The 20,961-nt window shown below is 42.7% G+C and overlaps 1 protein-coding gene across 1 annotated transcript; it reads left to right on the forward strand.

Moving 5' to 3' along the window:
• The first annotated feature begins 487 nt into the window (after positions 1 to 487).
• Positions 488 to 19,623, forward strand: hook1 (hook microtubule-tethering protein 1). Its single transcript, XM_083970467.1, is given in 24 exon segments — positions 488 to 659; positions 2,062 to 2,147; positions 4,849 to 4,921; positions 6,636 to 6,686; positions 7,824 to 7,956; positions 8,273 to 8,340; positions 8,538 to 8,600; positions 10,201 to 10,284; positions 10,636 to 10,642; positions 10,645 to 10,682; positions 11,567 to 11,730; positions 12,654 to 12,794; positions 13,224 to 13,425; positions 13,538 to 13,648; positions 13,733 to 13,820; positions 13,907 to 13,976; positions 14,063 to 14,203; positions 15,403 to 15,490; positions 15,974 to 16,005; positions 16,110 to 16,192; positions 16,277 to 16,377; positions 16,483 to 16,584; positions 17,275 to 17,343; positions 18,144 to 19,623. Coding segments are annotated over 24 exon segments (2,199 nt in total). The 5' UTR covers positions 488 to 614; the 3' UTR covers positions 18,303 to 19,623.
• Positions 19,624 to 20,961: the final 1,338 nt, after the last annotated feature.

Consider the following 20,961-nt stretch of genomic DNA (forward strand, 5'->3'; position numbering starts at 1 on the left):
GTTTATGTCATAAATATTGCTTGTAATAATCTGCATTAATTATATGCTTTAAGAACATTTGGTTGATGATACATCTATACTTTATTCTACTTTAAGCCTGTGAATATTGTCATTTGTCCAGGTCATAGTTATCTCAAGGAAATTTAAATCGAATGCAACTGGACTTGGTTGTTTGTCAAGGAAAATAGGTTTATTCTACTTTATTTCCCTTCTACAGTTCATTTTTATTGATTTTCTGATAAATACATCTTCAACGCTGTATTTTTATTTCTTTCACTGTACTCTGCACCGAGTGGACTCGTTGATTGGCTACAGCGGGGTTTAACAACCGTCAATCATCCAGGACCTAGCTGCTGATTGGACGCGGCTCGCATCCCCGCAGTCCACTTCACTTCAAGTAAATAAACGTCAAACAAAGTGAGAAGCTGCGCCATTCGCGTACAGTTTACGTTGTTTTTGTATCGTAACGTGCGTGGCAACTGGGCAACTCTCCTCCTTACGCATTTGACGTTAGACACCTAGCTCCTGGCAGCAGGTGAGGTCAAATGCAGAGGAAGGGAGCGGAAGAGCGGTGCTGACAGGTGGATTCGGATATTTCAGCCTTACCGGATGAAATGGACGACGACAAAGCGGCGCTGGTCGACAGCCTCCTAGTGTGGGTGAGTGTGTGTGTCGGGGCCGGGGGGGGGGGGGGGGGGGGGGGGGGGGGGGGGGGGGGACAAGGAGACCGCGGAGGCGAATTCGCGTTACCTGTGTGTCGGTGGTGGGGCTGGGGGTGGGGGTGGGGTGTTAGCGACAACACCGTTCACTCCGAGGGAATGGGGGCAGGTATGACCGGAGCAGGTGGTCTCCAGCCCGGCCAACAGCAGCCTGTACGTCGGTGTGTTAACGTTAACCATTAATGTTAGCTCCAGTCGGTTTGGTTTTCACTGTGTCCGTCCGCCGGTAAGAAACGTTAACGTTACCGGAGCAACAGCACCGTCCGCAGCCTGCAGCCTGTCAACTTACCACCGAGCAGCCAGGAAGGAAGACTAGTGTCGGTTAGTTTAGTTGATCCTCGCTGGATTTAAGGCGCTGATCCAATTAACCAGGAGATATTTGTGGAATGTAACTCTTTGGATTTTTGATAGTTAACGTTATGCAACTGATTGACAGAAGCTTCCAGCCTTCATAACGTTACTGGAGCTGGAGCTAGCTGCTGGAGCGGTGCTGTAGGACGCCTTCAGGATGCTCAGCTACAACACAATACACTTGTCCAGTCGACACTTTGCCTTTGTGTCTTTACCACTCTGTCAGTCTGCTCCAGACCTCTCTCTTACTCCTTCTTCTCGGTGGATTTAGAGACTCAGCACACCTGCAGTGTTGTGGACCAACCCTGAGTGTTTTAATAAGATGCACAACTGCACCATTCCCTCTCCCCTAGAGGTGTTGATCCCTGATGATGCTGTGTTGACTGGGGATCCCTCCTCTGTCTCTCACTCTGAGCTTTCTCCCGAGTTTTTCCTCAGTGGATGTGAGGGTCTAAGGACGGGAGCGTACCCTCTTTTTGAAAAAGGGTCCTATGTTCCCCGGTTTTCCCAAAAAAGGACTATGTTCCCCGGTCGCAATACATACTGGGGAACATAGGACCTTTTTTCAAAATAAGGGTCCTATGTTCCCCACTGTTGCTGGTCGATGGTCTGTCTCTACCTATCTGGACTCTCTCTACCTATCTGGCCTGTCTAGCCTCTACCTGCTCTTTTTACTAAACTTAACCAACTCCTTTCTTCATTGCCTAAACCCAACCAATGGAACAATTACACTTCTCACTCAAAGTCACAAAAAAGGGGGGGAAAGCGGGGAACATAGGACCCTTTTTCTAAAAAAGGGTTCTATGTTCCCCGGTCACATACAAAGTGGGGAATATAGGACCCAGGGAACATAGGGATGATCCCGCAAGGGCAGAGTATGTTGTTATGATGCTGTGTAAAGCCCTTTGAGACAAATTGTTGGTAAAAATGGGCTATACAGATAAAATTGCCTTGCCTTGACCCTGAGATGAGTGTGTTGTGTGTCTCCCAGCTGCAGACCTTTAACACTCCTGCACCCTGCACCACAGTGGAGGAGCTGACCACTGGAGCGGCAATATCACAGGCACTGCATCAGATGTGAGAGCACACACACACACATACATACACACACAATGATGAGCACAGGGACACACAGCAACACACGTCTGCCCTATTGGTCGTGATACCTGGCTGCTCTACTGTTACATTATTCACAGCCAGTTGTCTCTGGTTCAAATAACTCAGAGCTCATAAAGCAGCCTGGTACTTTGTTAAGCTACAGTAGCAAAGCAAAGGCTAAGCTCTGCATTGATTCCATTCAAATCTCATCAACAGAAAAGCTAATTAAACAGAAATGATCAATGCTCATTAATTTAAGGAGGAAAGACTAGCTAGTTTCACTTCAAGCAGCAATCTGACATTCATTCCTACTTGTTTGTGTTGTCATTCTTATTCATTAGATACTATGTAGAATCCTCAACTGGAAGAAAGAGCACTGTTTATTTATTTGTTCAGTAGCTACCACATCAGTAGCAGCTACTCTTCCTGCACAAGAAAATTACATTACATACTGTACAGTTGAGGACAAAATTATTAGCCGCCATATAAAAAAAAATCACTTTTTTGTAATTAAGTGCTGTTACACAAAGCAAAGATTGATTTATCGAGTATATGGATGTATAAGAGATATGTAGTATGCACATACTGATTCTATGTTTTGATCTCTTTTTATGTTGTTAAATGTGTGTTTTGTTTGTAGATGTATGTTGTTGAATGTTATGTTTTTGTTGCCATTACCATATACATTACCAGTCAAACAATGAAAAGATGGTTGTACCAGATTTAGCCCTCGGGCTAATCCCGTCTGTAGTCCCGACACTCACAATACAAAACACAATAAATTCCAGATGCCAAAGAAGAAACAACACAGTGCAATATACTGTATGTGTGTCCTTTTTGCTGCGTAACAACAAACAGTCATTTGTTTTAGTTTTCAACAAGTCTCAACAGTTTCAACACGTCTCCTGTGGAATCCCAGTCCATTCTTCTTTCAGAAACCTCTCCAGCTCCTCCAGGTTTGATGGTCTTCTGACATGGATATTGGTCTTCAGTCGACTCAACAGATTTTCCAGAGGATTCAAGTCAGAGTGTGTGCAGGCCAGTCAATAATATTCACTTTGGTCCTCTGGAGGTAGTTCTTCACTCGGAGCGACCTATGTTTTTGTTCGTTGTCGTGTTGGAAGACAAAGCAACAACCCAGACCCAGTTTTACTGCTGACTTCTTACGGTTGTATTTCAAAATCTTCACATATTCTTCTTTCCTTATGATTCCTTCCACCTTGACAAGATTCCCAGTTCCAGACGCACTGAAGCATCCCCACAGCATAACACTCCCACCACCGTGTTTCACTGTGGGGACGGTGTTCTTTGGGTTAGTCACCTCTCGCTTCTTCCTCTAAACATAATCAATGTGTCTATGGCCAAAGAGTTGTAGTTTCATCTCATCTGACCAGAGGACATGCTTCCAGTATGGATGATCTTCCTCCAGGTTGTCCCTAGCATACTTCAGTCTGGGTTGAAAGTCTCTCTGAGTCTTTCTTGGTCTGCAACCTTGCTGCCCATTCATGTGCAGAGCTCTAGTGATTGTGTTAGGAGAAGGAAGGGAGAGGCGACTAACCCAAAGAACACCCAACAGTGTTATTCTGTGGGGATGCTTCAGTGTGTCTGGAACTGGGAATCTTGTCTAGGTGGAAGGAATCATGAGGAAAGAAGAATATGTGATTATATGAGATTTTGAAAGAAAACCATAAGCAGTCAGTAGTAAAACTTCTGACTGCAGCAGTTGTTGTTTTTTCTTCCAACATGACAACAAAAAAAACATACGTGGCTTCTAGTGAAGAACGACCTCCAGAGGACCAAAGTGAATGTTATTGACTGTCCTGCTCAAGGCTGTGACTTGAATCTTATAGAAATTGTGTGTGGTGGACTGAAGACCAAGGTCCACGCCAGAAGACCATCAAACCTGGAGGAGCTGGAGAGATTTCCCAAAGAGGAATGGGCTGGGATTCCACTTAACTGGAGGCTGTTATCCAGCAAAAAGGATATGCAACTGATTATTTGCATCAGGCGGGGCCGCGGGGTAATAACTTTGACCCTGGTAGTTTTTGTTTTTTGTGAAATAATTCAATTTCTGAGTGCAAAGTAAATTAATGCAAGCAACCAAAATAAAACTATGATGTTTGAAAAAGCTGTGTTAAAAAAAATCTTTGCTCTGTGTAACAGCACTTGGGAAATATTTACTAAAAAGTGAAATTTTCCCATTTATAAGACAGGTAAGTAAGAACTTAATACAGGCAACATCATTCTTCCTGATACCTCAGGCAACAACATAGTTACTGAACAATTCCAGGTTTGCAGCACAATACACAGTCCCATAGTCTGCTGTAATCAAAAGCAGATTTCACAAGGTGTTTCTTTGATTTTCTTTTTTTTTTTTTAATCTGATTTACTGTGAATTGCTCTGTACATTGCTGTGTGGTGCACTGAATGGGAAGCATAAAGAGACCTTTGATGCTGTCTGGGGTGTTTGTCAGAACTAAAATAAAGTGGCCTGCTTGTATTGTTGAAAGTAATTCTGGGAAATGTAGGAAACGACTGCCTGGAATAAAAAAAATGCTGACAGAAGGGAACTGCAACGGCTTCACTCCTGAAATACAGGTTCATTCATTTCACCGAGGGTCAGACTTGTCTTTGCAGAGTGGATTAGCTGCTGCTTACTGTTGTTTCTCTGTGTCTGCAGAGACCCAGCATGGTTCAATGATGGATGGCTGGGGCGCATCAAAGCAGATGTTGAGGACAACTGGAGACTGAAGGTACAAAGCGGTGGCCTCTCCCCGGTCCTCCATGTGTCCCCTCTGACTTTTCTCTTCTTGTTTTGCTGAACCCCCCCCCCCCCCCCCCCCGTGTGCTAAATCCTCTGTTTGCTTCAGTCGTACTCAACTGTCCTTGACACTGACCTCCTACCTGCTCCGCTCCGGGGGGCTTCTCCTGCCTTAGCCTGCTCTCTGACCCTGCGCTCTGACTCCTGGTGAAATGTGTACATGTATGTTTGTCCATATATGTCAATCAGGGTGAATTACCCCAAAACGCACGCTGTTCCCTTCTTTCTGTTTGGCTGTGACTGCGTTTTCCCTGCTACTGCTTTGTCTGCCCCAATAGGCCTCTTTCACCGAAGACATTTTGACATGTGACAATAGGAAAAGCACACTTGAGCACTTGCTGGTTCTGGTATAGACTCTTTTCAATGCAGACATATTGACTTGTCAAAGCTGGAAAAGCACATCATCATTGGTGGGTTTTCTTCCATTTAAGTGAGCCAGGCCTGGTATGTTGTTAAGTCAAAATGTCTGTTGTGAAAAGTGTCTATTGTGCATGCTGGCTTACTGTCACTCTGTCATGGCCTACTAGGACAGTTTAAGTGTTAAAGGGATATTTCAACATTTTGGATACATTCTCCTATCGCCATAATCCCTATAGTCATAGCAGTAGGTTCATTACCTTAATTGTCAGTGCAAGCTGTTTTTAGATCGACGGGGCAGAGACGTGAGCTCTGCACGGCACGCAGTATTTCTGCCTTTCCCTCATCAAACCCGTCAAATACACAACCCAACAACTCCAAATGCTCTCATGGACAAGTTGTGACCTGCACATTCACCACGCTATGAGATAATAATGGAACGTTACAAGACAGAGTTGTTTTCGAGGCAAATGCGGAGCCAGAACTACATTCCAGACACGGAGTGATTTCAAAAGTGCAAGTAGTTCTAAGTATTTGCTTCATGTGTCGTAAAGTTACATATTATATGTTATTATCTCATAGCGTGGCAGTGTTTCCCACAGGATTTCAGGAGACCATGGCGCGACCGGGGGGGGGGTGATGGGTCGTTGGTCCGACGGGGGGGGGGGGGGGGATATAGTGCCGCAGCTGAGCAATTAGCCCGATATAGCGCATTTAGCGTGCGCCCCTGTCTGTGTATGTATGTGCAGGCAGAGATCAGAGATGGTGTTTTAAATAACCATGCTAGCGTTTCACCAGCTCTCATCTCTGCCAGTCAAAAAAAATATTATTTAAAGAGACTGTGGCGGGCCGCCACAGTCTCTTTAATTAATGGGAAACACTGCGTGGTGAATGTGCAGGTCACAACTTGTCCACCAGAGTGTTTTGGAGTTGTTGGATTGTGTATTTAGTTTGATGAGGGAAACGTAGAAATACCATGAGCCTCCGCTGCGTTAGCTGAGCAGCTCATGTTTCTGCCCCGCCAATCTAAAAACAACTTGCACTGACAATTAAAGGTAATGAACCTACTCCTAACTATAGGGATTATGACAATAGGAGAATTTGCCAAAATATTGAAATATCCCTTTAATGTTATTCGTTATAACATGTCAAAATTCCTGCCCAGTCTGTTTTTTTGTCACTTTGTCAAACATTTGAAAGTTCTTAATTTTATCATTGCATGATTAACGTGTGTGTGTGTGCGTGTGTTCATGACATTTAACGATCTCTTGTGTGCGCGGCCTCCTCAGATGAACAACTTAAAGAAGATTCTTCAGATGGTGCTTGAATATTACAATGAGGTAGGTTGTGGCCAGGCACAAAACATCCTGTGTGTGTGTGTGTGTGTGTGTGTGTGTGTGTGTGTGTGTGTGTGTGTGTGTGTGTGTGTGTGTGTGTGTGTGTGTGTGTGTGTGTGTGTGTGTGTGTGTGTGTGTGTGTGTGTGTGTGTGTGTGTGTGTGTGTGTGTGTGTGTGTGTGTGTGTGTGTGTGTGTGTGTGTGTGTGTGTGTGTGTGTGTGTGCACCTTTGGGAGTTGTAGTGTGAAGTGTTTACCTAGTGTCCTAGGTAAAGTGCCCTAGCCCCAGGTGACTTGCATAAAGACAATGCAGTGCGTAGTTGAGGTCAATTCCAGTCAACAATACATCCACATACAATATTGAAGGCCAGCATTGTTTTACCTTCAGTTTATTCAATTAGCACATGACTGAAGTTTTAAAGGGATAGTTCACCCAAAATTCAAATTTCACTCATTATCTACTCACCCTCATGTCAACTAAGAGCTGTGAGAATTCCTCCGTGTCTTCTCTGAGTTACGGGGGGGTCTGTGCAGCAGTATTTGTCCATATAATGGTTGTGAATGGATACCAACTTTCTTCGTCCAAAAAGACACACCAAAAAACATCCAAATACCTCCATACTGCTCGTCTGTAATGTCCCTCTGGTATTGAAGCCCCGACATGAGAAATTGTTCCGAAAAAAATTAAATAAGTCTATATTTTAAGCTTGTTTGTAGCGGAAGCTCCCAGTGTCTCAGTTCACTGCTCTTCCTGTGTCAGTGCAAAGGAACAATTTCTCATGTCGGGGCTTCAATACAAGCGGGACATTACAGACGAGCACTATGGAGGTATTTGGATGTTTTTTGGTGTGTCTTTTTGGACGAAGAAAGTTGGTATCCATTGACAACCATTATATGGACAAATACTGCTGCACGGAACCCCCCGTAACTCAGAGAAGGCACGGAGGACTCTTAGTCGACATGAGGGTGAGTAGATAATGAGTGAAATTTGAATTTTGGGTGAACTATCCCTTTAAATGAGGGGCCACTGAGCTCCTAGTAAAAAACATTAGTCTGGAGCCTGCAAAGTGTTTAAAATGAGTGCAGTGCCAGTGCCAGTCCTATATTTGCTGTAATTGTTGTATACCTGTATGCCCCATCAGGTCTTGGCCCAGGAGACCTCAGACTTCTGTCTGCCAGACCTGGCTCTGGTGGCCGAGCATTCAGACCCTGTGCAGCTGGGGAGGCTGGTGCAGCTCGTACTGGGCTGTGCTGTCAGATGTGAACGTAAACAAGGTATGTGATTGCTTCTATGTCGTGTACAGTTTGTGTGCACAAAATGAACACGGACAGATACTCATGTCTGTCTGCAATGTACTGTAAATCTGCTGCACAGAGCAAATAGAAGGCGGGAATTCATCCAGATTCAGTCAGGTTTAGACCGTCAAGCAAACAATGTTTAATTATTGTCCTGCCAAGTCAGTGACAAAAGCAGAGTGCATCAGGCAGCCTGGCTGGGGAATCAGTGGCAGGAGTGGATTTGGACATTTGGAGCCAGGACACAGAAGCAATAAGTAATGTGTTTGACCAATCTTTGTCATTCTGTTGACAGAATACATTCAGATCATCATGACTTTGGAGGAGTCTGTGCAGCATGTTGTCATGACAGCCATCCAGGAGGTCAGTCCCTCATGATAGCAACTTTTCCTCATTTGTCATTTTTATAGATATTGAAAATATCCAGAAAGGTTTGATTGAACAGTTGTAACTTTTTTCCCTGAAAGTTTCTGTCTCAAAGGCACATCGTCAGCAGCAGGAGCTGTGACCAAGCTTTAATGAGTCTGTAGTAAATCCAGCGACATTTTGTTTCTCTGCAGCTCATGAGTAAAGAGACCATGGCCCCATTTGCAGCAGAGCTGTCAGGGGACTTGGAGCAGCAGGTCAGTGTTGTTACCAGAGAAAACTTCATTCACTTCTGCTGTGACATCCTCTACGTGGAGATGCAATGAACAGAAACAATTGCTCTAGGGCTGCATCTCAACTAACCATTATTTTCATTATCAATGAATCTGTCGATTATGTAAACGGTTAATCAATTAGTTGTTCGGTCAATAAAATATTAAAAGATGTTGAAAAATATCAATCAGTGTTTCCCAAACCACAAGATGACGTCCTCAAATGTCTTATTTTGTCCACAAACCGAAGAGAGACTCGGTTTATTGTCATAAAGGAACAAAGAAACCAGAAATATTCACATTTAAGAAGCTGAAATCAGAGAAGTTGGACTTTATTTTCTTAAAAAACTACTACTACTTAAAAGTTGACGATTAATTTAATAATCAATTATTGTTCGATTAATCGATTAATTGTTGCAGCTCTAAATTGCACCATGGAAAGGAGCACACAAGAACCCTTCAAGTGTAGGGACCTGAAATGAATATTTGGTCTGTCTAGAAAATGAGATTCCTTTCTGTTTTCTTGTATGTCATGTAAAGGCTTATTACACGGCACTATGGAATGCTGCTCTCTGATTGGTCCATCGCTGCGGTCTGCGGTCTGTTATTTATAATGACCGTCGTCAAGTATAACAGACCGTTGCTAGGGAAGCCGCTCTGATCAGCGCAGCACAGAAAAGAGAAACTATGCAGGATATTTACCTTATGTTTCATTTTTACCGTCATTAAACAGGTTGGGACTAATAGTGATGTTAGATAAACGACTTGTAACCTGTTACAAGGAGAGTGGAGGCTCCTTCACATCGCTGCTGGAAACCAAACCTGCGATCAGAGCCTCTGACCCGTTGTCACAGCTCTCCTCTCGTCTCGGTGGCACCGCGACTCCGACACACAAATGCACCCCGTAAACAGTAAAGTTAATCTCTTGTTTATGACAGATACGACTACACACAATACACACATCTTAAAGGGATAGTTCACCCAAAATTCAAATTTCACTCATTATCTACTCACCCTCATGTGGACTAAGGACTGGGAGAAGTTTCAGAGTCCTCCGTGGCTTCTCTGAGTTACAGGGGGGCTCCGTGCAGCACTGCATGTCCATATGATGGTTGAGAACAGAGCTCACTTTTCTTCGTCCAAAAAGACACACCAAAAAACATCCAAATACCTCCATACTGCTCGTCTGTAATGTCCCTCTTGTATTGAAGCCCCAACATGAGAAATTGTTCTGAAAAAAATTAAATAAGTCTTTATTTTAAGCTTGTTTGTAGCGGATTTTACTATGGAGAAATAAACCCCTTCAGGAAGTATGAAACCATACAACCTGTCGGGGTTTATTTCTCCATAACAACCAACCAACTATACATTATCCCTTACTTGTCACAGGTCCATTTTGTCTGACCAGCAGAGAAAACAACCTCAAGAATTATTGATTCATTCATATTATTTTCTGATTCTAATGACCTGTATAAACTGTGGAAGTTACCTAACGTTTGGCAGACAGTCAGATCATCTCTGAAGCAAACCCCCCACTGTGTGTGTGTGTGTGTTACTCACTTCAGTTTCTCCTTCATGTGTGTAGTTAAAGAAAGCTCTTGAGGATCTTACTGAACTTTTATCGGAGAAGGACGCCCTCGCCCAACGCTGTCAGGAGCTGGACATACAGGTGAGAAGAGTTTGCACACACACATGCTCAGACTCTGCGTACGCTTGTAAAGAAAAATCGACACTAATGTGAGTCATTTACAGCCCATATTCAGCAGTCCATGTCTACGCCCACGGACACATGCCAGCCCATAATGTACAGTATAAACAGGAGTTGTGTAATTGGCTGTGATGCTCGGGTCCATTGTCTGGAGCTGCTGTGGCAGAAGGACTGTGAGCTTCCAGTCTGGACTCTGCCGGCTCTCACCGTGGCAACCAGTCCATGCTGTAGCACTGCTAGGCCCCACTCGTGTCAGTACAGGCAGACTCGTCTAACAGCTTCTGATCAGTTGTTCACCTGGACTCTTGACAGATTGATTTGCTCTGTCTCCAGTCTTGCTCATCTGTGGCCGCAGCGAGGTAAGTCCAACATGGCTGCTGATCCAGCTCAACTAAACCCATCTAAACCAGCTGCTCAACTGTTTCCTCTAACTCGGCTAACAGACGGCTCTATCGGGATCCTGCACCAGACAAGTCATGCAGTGTGTCTGTTTCCATACTGACTTCTGTTTTTCCAGAAATCCACAGAGGGTTAAAGCAACATCCTATAATTTCTACAGTACATGGCCCTTTTACTGTATAATTAAAATGACAGGACAGTCCAGAGGAGAGGAGAACAGACGTTAGAGGAAGGGCTGGGCAAAGGTTCAATGTAATTTTAAATTATATTCTCATAATTATTGTCAGTACTGACTTTATAATAGAAGACTACAAAACAAGTTGCTGCAACTTTTTCTTTTACTATCCTGCAACAGTGGAACATGGTTCATGACACAAAACAAAAATTTTATCATGTTTATTATTAAATGTTTTAACTTTATTGATTATTTATTTGAGGGTATCCCAGCCCTGGTTAAAGGTGTAGTTTATGGTTTTTGGAGATGACTAATGATCCAGTGTCTGGTGGTAAAATACATTAGGTAAATGGGTGTGAAGTGAAATGGACTAACAGTGTATTAACATGTTTGCTTAAAGTGCACGTTGTCTGTGCTCTGCTTCCAGCATGGGTTGACTTAACTCTTTGCTTTAACAGCCGGGAGAGGAGGAGGAGTATCTGTGACAGGAGTGTGTGTTGTGATGCTCACATGTGACTTTGCTGCTTTGCATGAAATAATTGACCACAGAAAGTGTCAGCATCATAGAATATCCCTGCTGACCTTTTTTTTTGTAGATTTAATTCAATTCTGAGCTTTGACTCATATAACTTATGAAAGTGACTCTAACACCTTGTTGTACCTGGACAGGTGGCCGTTCTTCAGGAGGAACGAAACAGCTTATTGGCTGAGAACGACGTCCTGACTGACCGGGCCAATCAGCTCGACACTTTCGATGACCCCAGCACACCTTCAGGAAGGAAACACAGCCAGTTACAGCAGCAGCTGGAGAGTCTGCAGGAGGAGGGCTTCAGGTCTGTTTCTTCCTGCCACCACCCCTCCTACTCTGTGTGTGTGTGTGGGGGCCTGTCCCATTCCTCCACACTTGGCTCAGTGCGCTTGGTTACGCACACACTTTGGTGACGTTTTGCCGGCAGAACGTATATTTGCATACATTATAGTGTGCAAGCATGGATTAAGTGGCCAAGCGCGTGGGGGGGATATTTAAAAACAATCGGGACATACTTGACAAGTGCAGCCTGTGCCATTGCTCACACTAGCACAACTACGACGACTACCCCTTCTATGTTGTTATAATCTTATTACATTTGGGTTAGTTGACTTTAAACTTGCATGGCCTCCCTCTTTGTCTCCCTCACTGTTCAAGTTCAAGTTCAAACAGTTTTTATTATCCCCAAAGGGGCAATTATCTGTGCAGCAGTGGACAACACATACACGACACTCAACGCACATGCAGAAAAGGAATAAAATAGGATAAAAATAAACAACACATTACAAAATAGTACATGTCACACAGTAGATAAATAAATACTCATATGGTGGGTACGTTTAAGAAGAAGAATTCATGAGGGCTATCGCTGCAGGGATAAAGGAATTTTTATGCCGATTGGTCTTACACTTGGGGAGAGCAAATCTACGACCTGAAGGGAGAAGTGGGAATTCTTTAAACAGTGGGTGGGACATGTCAGCCAGAATTCTCTGGGCCTTTGCAAGGGCTCTCGTCTTACACAGGTCAGAGATGTTGTCCAGGTTGGTACCTGTGATCTTAGTGCAGATCTTGACAATGCTTTGAATTCTGTTTTTGTTCTGTAAGGACAGTGTGCCAAACCAGCTGATAAAAGAGAAAGTTAAAACAGATTCGATAAAACTGAGGCTGGGCTATGACACTACAACTAGCTCCGAGTGGCTGTGGAAGTTTCTCCTCTACATCTTTCAGGCTGGAGGCGGCTAAGGACGACTACCGGATTCACTGTGAGGAGCTGGAGAAGCAGCTGATCGAGGTTCAGCACCGTAATGACGATCTCACCGGCCTGGCAGAAGAATCTCGTGCTCTCAAAGATGAACTGGACGTTCTGAGGTCTGTGTAGGGACAAAAACTAAGTCATGTTTTTTTTTAAAGGTAGCATTTAAAGGCAGTAAACAGGAAGACCTGCACCGTGATTGACTGATTACCAAGCACTCAACCAGAGAAGAGGAGCCAATCAGTGAAATGAGCTTATGCTGATGGCATGAATTAAAATGTATTTACACAAGTTTGACAGTTCAATGTTCATGGAGGCATGGTGTCAGTTGAAACCAGTGATCAGAGGTTGAAGACAGGAAATGTTTCTTTCTGAATCAGTTTGTTGTTACCAACTGCCAGATAGTAGTGACCTTAATGTTGTCCTTACTGTGTCGACTTGTCCTGACTTGACCTGAATTAATGCTAATTCAATTATTTGTCTTGGCATACGTTTCTCTTTGTTGTTGGCTTGTACTCCAACTCATGGGCTTTGTGTTCATATAGGAGCTGCTCAGATCGAGTGGTGATGCTGGAAGCCTCAGTGGAAACATACAAGCGTAAACTTGAGAATCTGGGCGATCTGAAGAGGCAGATGAAGCTCCTGGAGGAAAATAACACCACCTACATGCAAAACACCGTCAGCTTGGAAGAAGAGCTACGCAAGGCCAACGCCGCTCGCGCCCAGCTCGAGTCATACAAAAAACAGGTATGTGATGGTCACAAAGAGAAACTCCAACCTCAAATAAAAGTCACTTCATAATTACATGCCACTATGTACAGTATTTCCCTGATGTGTGGTCATTTTTTTTCCTTTTCAGGTCCAGGAGCTACACAGGAAGTTGTCTGAGGAGTCGAGGCGAGCAGACAACCTCGCCTTTGAGATGAAAAAGCTGGAGGAGAAGCACGACACTGTCATCAAGGAGAAAGAGGTGGTGCAGCTTTTGAAGAACGTTGGAAGGAAATTCTCTCTGTAAAACTCTTGACTAACTATGGGATTGTTTCCCCTCCACCAGAGGATCATCATCGAAAGAGATTCTCTGAAGGAGATCAACGAGGAGCTGCGCTGCAGTGAGGCTCAGCATCACCAGCTCTCCCAAGCAGGTACGGTGTCTGTCTGGACGGCCGGACGCAACCACAATGACCCACCTGTCACTTTGATATTCACAAATGCATATCACCTTTCCCAGTAGGGATGCTGTCTTCCAGCAGCCCCAGCCATGACAACCTGGCAGCTGAATTGCTACCCATTGAGTACAGGTAAGAGCCACTGCCACTGACAAAGGAGGATTTGTTTTCCTTCCTGCTACTGTGTGTGTGAATAATGACTCTGTGTGATTGCTCAGGGAAAAGTTCATCAGGTTGCAGCATGAGAACAAGATGCTGAGAGTGCAACAGGAAGAATATGAGCAGGAGAAGATCGCAGCTTTGCAGGCTCAGCTGGAGGAAGCACATAAGCTGCGCAGTGAGCTGGACACTGAGAACAGGTTTGTTTGTTTGTTTATTATACGGATCCTGGGGTCCAACAGTAATAAATATACATTCAATAATACAAAAACAGAGACATTATATAAAAAAAACAAAAATTAAAAACAAAGAAAATACAAAAAACAAGTGAGCAACATGCCTCACCTAACAAAACAAAATCAGAGTGAGCGTTTCCACTTTGTTACTGTGCTTTATCCATTTTTTTGTTAGTAAGTCATCACATACTAAACAGGTTCTCTCACACACATAATATCTACATATTATATATGTATACATTATTTCACTATCAACTTACACTTCATATCATATTGCATATACATTCATTCTACAGCATATACATTCATTCTGCAGTTTACACATTATAATAACAATACAATACAATACAATATATCTATAGATCTATAAAAATATACAGCATATTATACATATAAATATACCATATTTTCCTATTTTGCTAAATACTTTTTTATTAGTATTTTGAATTGCTTTATGTTAGTGGTTAGTTTTATATTTTTAGGCAGTGAATTCCATTCTTTCATACCTCTATACAGCACAGTGCGCTTGATGGCGTTAGATCTTGCTTTAGGTATTGTAAAGTTTCCTATGGCTGCATGTCTGGTGATATATTTATGGCTCTCTGCACTAAAGGCAAGGTTTTTAAACAAAATAGCAGGTGCTCTTAGGACAGATATATTTCTAATAACAATAAACAGTGAGTACAATAGTCTGTCTTTGACCAATAACCAGTTAAGTTTCTTGTGCATAGAGATGATATTTGTCCTGTAGTCACACTTTAGTATTGTGCGGGCAGCTCTGTTCTGTATACATTGTAGTTTATTTAGCATGTCTCCAGTGGCATTCGACCAAACTGCTGGGCAATAGTCGAGATGTGATATTATTATCGATTGGATTGCTGTTTTCAAGATGTTTGGATTCATAAAAGTTGCATGTCCTCTTAGAATTGATATACCTCTGCCCATCTTTGCAATCATATTATTAATATGTTTTTTCCAAGATAATTTGTTATCAACTATCACTCCCAGCAATTTGGTCTCATGTACCTGGTCTATAAATCATTAATTTTAACATTTAATACAGGATTTATACAGGTGAAGACTTTGTGTAGATATGATAGAGGTTGGTTCCTCTGCTAGATTTTCAAACGTATCCCTCTCTCTGCATTGTGACAACCGTCCAGGCTGAGCCGAGAGCGCGTCGGCGAGCTGCAGCAGCAGGTGGAGGACCTCCAGAAGGCGCTGCAGAGTCAGGCAGCCAAACCTGATGATGTGAGTGTGTCAGCATTCACTACTACCACTGGCAAGAATATGGAAGCACTACTAATGGGGGATGCAAAAAACAAATCACAGATATGACAGAGCTGTTTTTTTAATCGCTGAACATGTTGATTTGTAAACATACCTCAAATAATAATTAAATTGTTATGAGTGGCACATTTTTTCTGATAAAGTGGAGGGAAAGAATATGGAATCACTCAGATGAATGTAATCGATGAGAGAAATGATTGGAATCATGAACCAAAAATATCACACCTGCACCTCTGGCTTTTCTGGTGACTTCAGTTCTTTGAGGCATGGACAAATGGAAAACCAATATCTTTAATAAGTCAGGGTCCAGCATTCAGACTTTATTTACAGACAAAACTCGAACTATAATTTTAATGTTTTTCTGTGCAAAGTAAATGCTCTACCTGAATGTCACTGTATTTGTAGATGCTTTTAAGTCTGTTTGTTTTTTTCATTTTCTTTTAGTCAAACCTGAAGCGGAAACTTGATGCACATATGTAAGTGTGAGCCTTGGCCTGAACGCTTTCATAAGCAAACATGTCAAATGTTTTTCCATCTTGTCCAGTAGAGGGAGATAAAGAAACAACTTGTGTTTCCTCAGGGTCCAACTGAATGAGGCTCAGGATGAAATCATGAAGAAGAAGGAGCTGCTGGAGGACCTTCAGCCTGACAACACTCAGACCTGTAAGTCTCACTGTGGAATCACGCTAATATAAAAGTTGTATGACATTTACCTCAGTGAAACCTAAAGACTTGAATTCCCCCAAGCCTTGAAGGTGGATGAGCTGATGGCTGCTCTGAAGAAGAAGGACGATGACATGCGAGCGATGGAAGAGAGGTACAAAATGTACCTGGAGAAAGCTCGCAACGTGAGTGATGAGTATTGTTTCAGATTGTCTTATTGTATTCTGTTTGTGTTAATCCCTGTATCTGTGAAGCCCGGTCAGTGTTTGAGCCTCCTGTCCTCCTTGTAGGTTATCCGAGCGCTGGACCCTAAACTGAATCCAGCCACTGCTGAGATTCAGTCTCTGAGGAACCAGCTGGCGGACCGCGACAAGCAGATCCTCAACCTGGAGGTAAAGTTGCTTTTTGACTTGTTCACTCTTTGTTTAAAGCAGAAGTAAGTGATATATTTGTGTTAATATAAGTCTTAAATAGTTGTATCTTCCGACAGCAATCACTTACATAGAGTGTTTGGTCTGAAACACGGGTCTGTCAGTCACTCTGCTCTGCTCTGAGCTGAGGAGAAAACATTTATCGTATCCTACAGTTTTTATCCAATAATTACAATTATCCTCATGTGGACTAAGGGCTGGGAGAAGTTTCAGAGTCCTCCGTGGCTTCTCTGAGTTACAGGGGGTCTCGGCGTAGCAGTGCATGTCCATATAACGGTTGCAAATGGATACCAACTGTCTTCGTAACAAAAAGACACACCAAAAAACATCTAAATACCTCCATGCTGCTCGTATGTAATGTCCGTCTTGTATTGAAGCCCCAACATGCGAAATAGTTCCGAAAAAATGTAAGACAGTTGGTATCCATTTGCAACCGTTATATGGACATGCACTGCTACACCGAGACCCCCTGTAACTCAGAGAAGCCACGGAGGACTCTGAAACTTCTCCCAGCCCTTAGTCCACATGAGGGTGAGTAGATAATGAGCGAAATTTCAATTTTGAGTGAACTATTCCTTTAATGTTTATAAGATGAACAAACTTTTAAGACTGTTTTTAAAAATCCAACTCATTTCATGTGGCCTACCCTAGCGTCAGTGTGAGCAGGCCCGGCTGAGGGAGTATGAGGAGAAGCTGATTGTCACAGCGTGGTACAACAAGGTAAGACGAGGTTTCTTTCTTCCTTACTCTATATTGTACAGTGTTGGGCACATTACTTTTAAACAAGTAATTAGTTATAGTTACTGTCCCCCCCCCCCCCCCCCCCCCCCCCAAACGTAACGAATTACTATATTATAAAAGTAACTAATTACTTACTTTTTTTTTGTAAAATGCTCAAATATGTAAAATTACTTGGAGTCGCCCCCCGATCATAACCCTAACACTTTTTTTTTTCAGTCCATCAACTAGTCGGAAAAAAAAACATTTATCAGGAACTAACCAACTAACCAACTCAGTATTCCCTGTGCAGAGGAATACTGAGTTGGTTAGTTCCTGATAAATGTTTTTTTTTCCGACTAGTTGATGGACTGAAAAAAAAAAGTGTAATATAATGTACACTTTAAGAGGAGTATTATTTTGTGACGGGACTTCTTGAGTCAAATAACGGTAACGGCGCTATAACAGGGAAGCAGTAACTTTTTTGTGTACTCGTTACTGAAAACAGTAGCGCCGTTAGTAAGGGAAGGCAAGGCATCTTTATTTATATAGCGCATTTCATACCAAGGCAACTCAATGTGCTTTACATAAAGACAAAATATAAAATAAAATAAAAAACTCTAAAAACAGAGTTAAAAGCAAGAGCAAATAAAAGAAAATAGATAAAGTTCTTAAAAAGAGCTCAGCTGTAAGCACGTGAAAAGAGAAATGTTTTTAGTAACGCCTTATTTCCATCACAGATATTGTATGAAAAGCAAAAACTTGAACTTGAGCTTGGAGTAAACCTGTCATCTCTTCCTCAGAGTCTGAACTTTCAGAAGCTGGCAATCGAGTCCCGCCTCGGTGGCCGCGCCTCATCCACGCAGTCGCCCGGCCAGTCCTTCCTGGCCCAACAGAGGCAAGTCTCCAACGCCCCGCGCCGGGCGCTCTCCGTCAGCGTGCCCGCCACCAACTCCAAATAGACTCAGAGCCAAACGTCTCAGCTTTCCTTCAGTGAAGGGAGAACAGCCTCAAGTGACCTTAAACACATCTGCTCTCAGCACTCGGGGAATGGTCACTGATGAGTTGATAGGGACTGATGAGCACTAACTTACCAACCCCCCCCCCTGTAAGTCACCCACACAGCTTGCCTTGCATAGAGCATTAACCCACAACCTGTGTTCACCTCACAAGCTACAGTAGTGCACCCTGTCGTACAGACTTAGAGCAGACTTCATAGGTGTCTTTGTTGTTGCTTTGCAGACTCAGCTCAACACTTGTCTTCAGTTTAGCTTTTGCTCTCCTGTATACACTTAATGATTGAACAGAATTGGAGCCTGTAATATATGAATGTAATTTCTTCTGAATGCTAATGCCAACTACATGTAACTTGATGATTGTTGATATATGTACAAATGAACCATCATACTATGCAGTGAGGGAGGTACCGAACCGATGTTCTCATCCAGCAGACTGAGAAGACAAGTCTCCTGTAAATGAGCAGCATATTTGCTGCTGACAGCCATCAGTCACTGAAAAATGTCTAAATGGAACAAGCCCATCATGCAAAGCTGTGAAAACACACACAGGTCATATTTAGTGATCGACCTCAGAGCTGCAGCTACAAATCTTACAAAAGAAATCCAGGAATATTTGAACTCTGCACACTCTAAATGTAAACTGGCAGGCCTTTCTATTGACTCAGTGTGTTGAGTCTTAATCTTTAGTGACGACTAATGAAAAGTGTAATCTCTGAAATTGTACAGCTGTAATGTAAACATGATGTGACACCAGCTTTTGATCCAAATGCTGGGACCAGTTTCCACATTTGTACACTACCTGCGAATTGTAATATGAAAAATTTGATTTCTATAGTTGATATTGTACTCAATCAGATGTCTTTAGTTCAGAGTGAAGAGAGGCAGCTGCCCTCTTGGGTGTTATGGGATATTGAGTGTCTGTCTGATCTTAGGGAGTCTGGAGGTTAAACTGCACTAGTTTCACCAAATGAAATGGCTCTCGATTGCTTTGTTACTGTGCGTTTGCAATAACACTAAAGGGGCATTCTGTTGTCATGGTTTTGCCTTTTGTACACACAGACATGTGTCAAAGCACTTTTCCTTTGCAGTGAATGATTCTTGTAGGTTTTCCTGATTTTAAAAGCTGTGTAATTTATGTCAAAATAAGACGTACAATCAAATGTAGCACAGCACTGAAACTTGATGTGTAGTGTCATGTCTGTGTGGAAATGGTGGAAAGTGAGGAAGGCAGTATGAAGTTAAGTAGTTAAAGATTTAATGCCTGTTTCTTTTTTTGTCAATAAATAAATAAATCCTTTATTTTTCTAAAATCCTCTTCTATTCAGAGGCAACAAGCTCAGTTTGGATCCGAAGATAAGGAAACACACATGATGATTTTTTTTAATCCAAACTTTCTTTAGTGATTTTTCCATAGAACAAACGAGATCACAGGCATTAATGATCAGCACTCATGACAGACAATAGTTCCATGGCAGGTTGTTGGCTTCCCCCATATGCAATTCCTCCAATGCAATGAATCTTTGTGTGGATCTGGGCACTGCATGAGGTGGAAATTCCAAAGACGACAGCGAGGGGCTCCAGCACTATAATTTGGCCTGTTACTTTACTAATTGTTTTTTATTGTGTAGCCCAAAACTCTGATAGAAGAGGGCAAGACAAAGACATGTGGACAAAGTCAGCAGGTGACTGCCTGCATCTGTTGCAAGTGTCTGCTATGTCAGGGGAGATTTTAGCCAGCTTGGCGTTCCTAAGATTTGACATTGTAGAAGGCTTTGGCCTCGCACAAATAGAGGATGAGTGAACACTATTTAGCATCTCCCACCACTGTTCATCAGACAACAGAACCCCGAGGTCAAAACAGTTTGGAGACAGTGTATAAATGTATTTGTACTGTATACTGTATGGTTCCTGTGAGTGCTCTCTCTGCTTGGTATTGAGGGTTAAGAACTGGTCTTGTGATTTTGGAGGACTATTAGGAAACTGGGGAAAGCACGATTTCACAAAATGTATATCTGAAAGAAAGGAAAAGGGTGAGTGTTTGGTAAATGGAGCTTTGCTGCCAAGCTAAAGAATGAGGAGAAAACGCCTTTCACTAAAAGGTCATTAAAGCTCACCTTTATCAGACCGGTGAAAGGCTGGGTCAGAGGGGACTAGGACTACCTCAGGGGAATAGAAGTGACTTAATAACATTAGTGCTGCTGACAGAGGCTACAGGAGATACAAGTTCTAGCCATTCCACAAAGCCACAAGGCCGAATTTATTAAAACATAAATTAGGTATCCCTATCCCCACTCTACACAGTCAAGTTCTTAAGATAAAACGAGTTTGGCAGAGTCAGTGAAGAATAAGGATTTTGAGTAACCTTCAAATGTCTCCCTGAAATGAACCAGTCTGATCTGGATTGACTATCTGGAGACAGCCTACTAAGACTTAGTACTTGGAACATAACACTTTTAAAGAGTGACTACATTTTCACTCATTTGACACAAATTTCTGAGAAAAAAAGTCAGAAATTCAGACTTTTTATCTCAGAGTCTTAAAAAAATCTCTGTTAGCCCTAATGCTCTTCCCTACACACAGGTGTTTTTCCTCTCTGACACAA

Source organism: Trachurus trachurus, assembly GCF_905171665.1.
Source record: "Trachurus trachurus genome assembly, chromosome: 4".
Lineage (NCBI taxonomy): Eukaryota > Metazoa > Chordata > Actinopteri > Carangiformes > Carangidae > Trachurus > Trachurus trachurus.